The sequence below is a fragment of the Hipposideros armiger genome, unplaced genomic scaffold, assembly GCF_001890085.2.
Source record: "Hipposideros armiger isolate ML-2016 unplaced genomic scaffold, ASM189008v1 scaffold_814, whole genome shotgun sequence".
NCBI classification, from domain to species: Eukaryota; Metazoa; Chordata; class Mammalia; order Chiroptera; family Hipposideridae; genus Hipposideros; species Hipposideros armiger.
The window spans coordinates 283,117-285,748 of NW_017732164.1; the positions used below are offsets into that span (position 1 = coordinate 283,117).

Genomic DNA, 2,632 nt, shown 5'->3' on the forward strand with positions numbered 1-2,632 from the left:
GTGTATAATGTGCTCCCATGTATAATGGGGGATGTTATATCCCCAAACTTTCAGGAAAAAAATCATTTTAATTTTTTAACTAAAATTTTTATTTGTTTACATTTAGGTACTTGTTTCTTATATTATAAAGGAATTTTAGCATTTTAAAAACATTATGGTACAGAAATTTTATGTAACAAATAATTACAAAACACAAGAACAGATAGATAGATACAAGGTACAAGAAATTTTATGTACTGGTAAAAAATTTACAATATTTATACATCATAGAAGGCCAAGAACTCTTTGTCATCGCAAGTTCATTGTAAGTTCAACAAAACCAATTATCGTATTCCAGGGTATTATTTTGCATATGGATATTGTTATTGATTTCTAGAGTTACACTTTTAACTCATAAGCATAAATAAAATAATTTTTAAAATTTGTATAGATACAGAATTAGTGCTACCCATGTATGATGTGCATCCTTATTTTTCCCTCACAAATTTGGGCAAAATGTGCGCATTATACATGGCAAAATACGATACTCTTAGCCCTTCTTAACTCTGCACCATTCTTTGTTATTCCATGGAGTACAGGTGACAAACATAAGTGACCACAAGAGCCATGTTCAGAATTTCAATGAATGACTCTTGCTGCTGTATGAAATTCTATTTCCTTGTAAGTACAGAAAAAGAAGCATGACCATATGCTCAATGGTGGTCAACAGCAGCTGCCATTAAATTTCAGGCTCCTGGAGACGACAGGACATGGTGGGGACGGCAGCACACTACATGCAGTGTCTGCTAAGCGGCTGCTTCTCACCGCTGGCCAGGTCCTGCCGTGATGGCACACAGGAAAGGCTCTGCCAGAGGTTTTTATTTGTCACTCAGGAGATAGGACTTTTTCTATGAATATTTCCACTATTTTTAAAAGTTGACAACAAACTTATATTAAATGCATAATTAAAACACTTTGAAGGTTAAGGCTCTGCTGGCCTAATAAATACACCAATGAGCTGATTCAATTGATAGGTAGCAGCACAATCTCAGGTTTGGTCTTCCTATGTTTTACTTTGCTTTCAGCCTGCACAAATGCTTCCTCTGAGAAGACTATCCTCTCTTAATTTCCGAAAGCCTTCATTTTCAGGTGGACACTTCTTTACTTCTTTTGCCATCCCTTTAGATCTGCACTGTCCATTAGAAATAGAATGCAAATCACCACAGGTGCAATTTAAAATTTTCTAAAAGTTACATTTTAAAAAATTAAAAGGGAAAGTGAAATTAACTTTAATACTATATTTTAAAACACAGTCCAAAATATGATCATGGTAACATGTAATCAATATGAAAATTAGTAATGAGATATTTTATTTTCTTATTGGGGAACAGCCGTGGTCATTTGCTACACATTGCTTTCATGCTACAACGGCATAGTTGGCTCTTTAAAGGAGGGCGCAGGTCACAGTGGCCTATGCAGGGATCAAACCGGCAACCTTGGTGTTATCAGCACCATGCTCTAACCAACTGAGCTAACCAGGCATTCCTAGTAATGAGATATTTTAAAAATAGTTTCATACCAAGTCTTTAGCACCTGGTATTATTTTTTATGCTAAGAGCACATTTTAATTTGGGGAGATCACATGTCAGGTGCTCAGTAGCTTACCCATGGCCTATGGCCAGCTGTTGTGGAAAGCACAATCTTAGCCTCTCACAGAGATCTTCACATCAACTACTCATCTCTTTTAAAACTGTATTTTTGTTTGATATTGGTAACGTCCTCCATTTCTTTCCCTAGATTTTGCTCCCTCTTTATTTCCATCATGTTTTTTGATACATGCTCTGTATCCCTTATTCNCTTAGCCCCTCATCACACTTTCTGTGTTTATTACCATTTAAGATTTACAGAGCATTTCCACATGTTATCACACTACGGACTAATAATGCTGACTAATAATATTAGCCATCATTTGTTGAGCCAGGCACTGTATTGAGTACCAACAGAGAGGGACATGGGGAGTTAGGAGATGAGGAAGAGGAGGAAAACCAAAGCTTTAGCAAAGAAAACGAAGCGTACAGAAAATTCATTCATTGGGCCATCCTGTCTATCTGTCTCTCTCTTTCAGGAATACCAAATTGATATATTTTTTGCTCAGACCTGGACCGACAGTCGCCTTCGATTCAACAGCACAATGAAAATACTCACTCTGAACAGCAACATGGTGGGGCTGATATGGGTCCCAGACACCATCTTCCGCAATTCTAAGACCGCAGAGGCTCACTGGGTCACCACCCCCAACCAGCTTCTCAGAATCTGGAATGATGGGAAGATCCTTTACACTCTAAGGTAAGATGCTGGTGGAGCGAATGCCTGATGGTCGGATATGAGTCCTTAATCGGGGGGATGGGGGGCCCTATTTTCATCGCCAGGCTCTACGCTTCTCATGTTCTGCCTGCTATGGCATGGTTTCTGGAAGGTCCGTCCTGAAGCCATGTGTATAAAACGGAGGCACACACCTGGTCTGCAATGAACATAAACTCATTCCAGCATCAGATCCATGTCTGCTGAAATTGGACTGCGGAAATTGTCTTTAATCTACTTAACCCATGGGTCCACTCAGCTAGGAAAATAAAGATGTCTTGGTGTGCTCATT

At 38.7% G+C, this 2,632-nt stretch overlaps 1 protein-coding gene across 1 annotated transcript in view; it reads left to right on the top strand.

Annotated features, from left to right (window-relative positions):
• GABRG3 (gamma-aminobutyric acid type A receptor subunit gamma3) overlaps positions 1-2,632 on the top strand; it is a 284,504-nt gene that overhangs the window by 186,196 nt on the left and 95,676 nt on the right. The window contains exon 4 of the mRNA XM_019628903.1: positions 2,105-2,325. Coding sequence (XP_019484448.1) covers positions 2,105-2,325 — 221 coding nt within the window. The remainder of the gene's footprint in view (positions 1-2,104; positions 2,326-2,632) is intronic.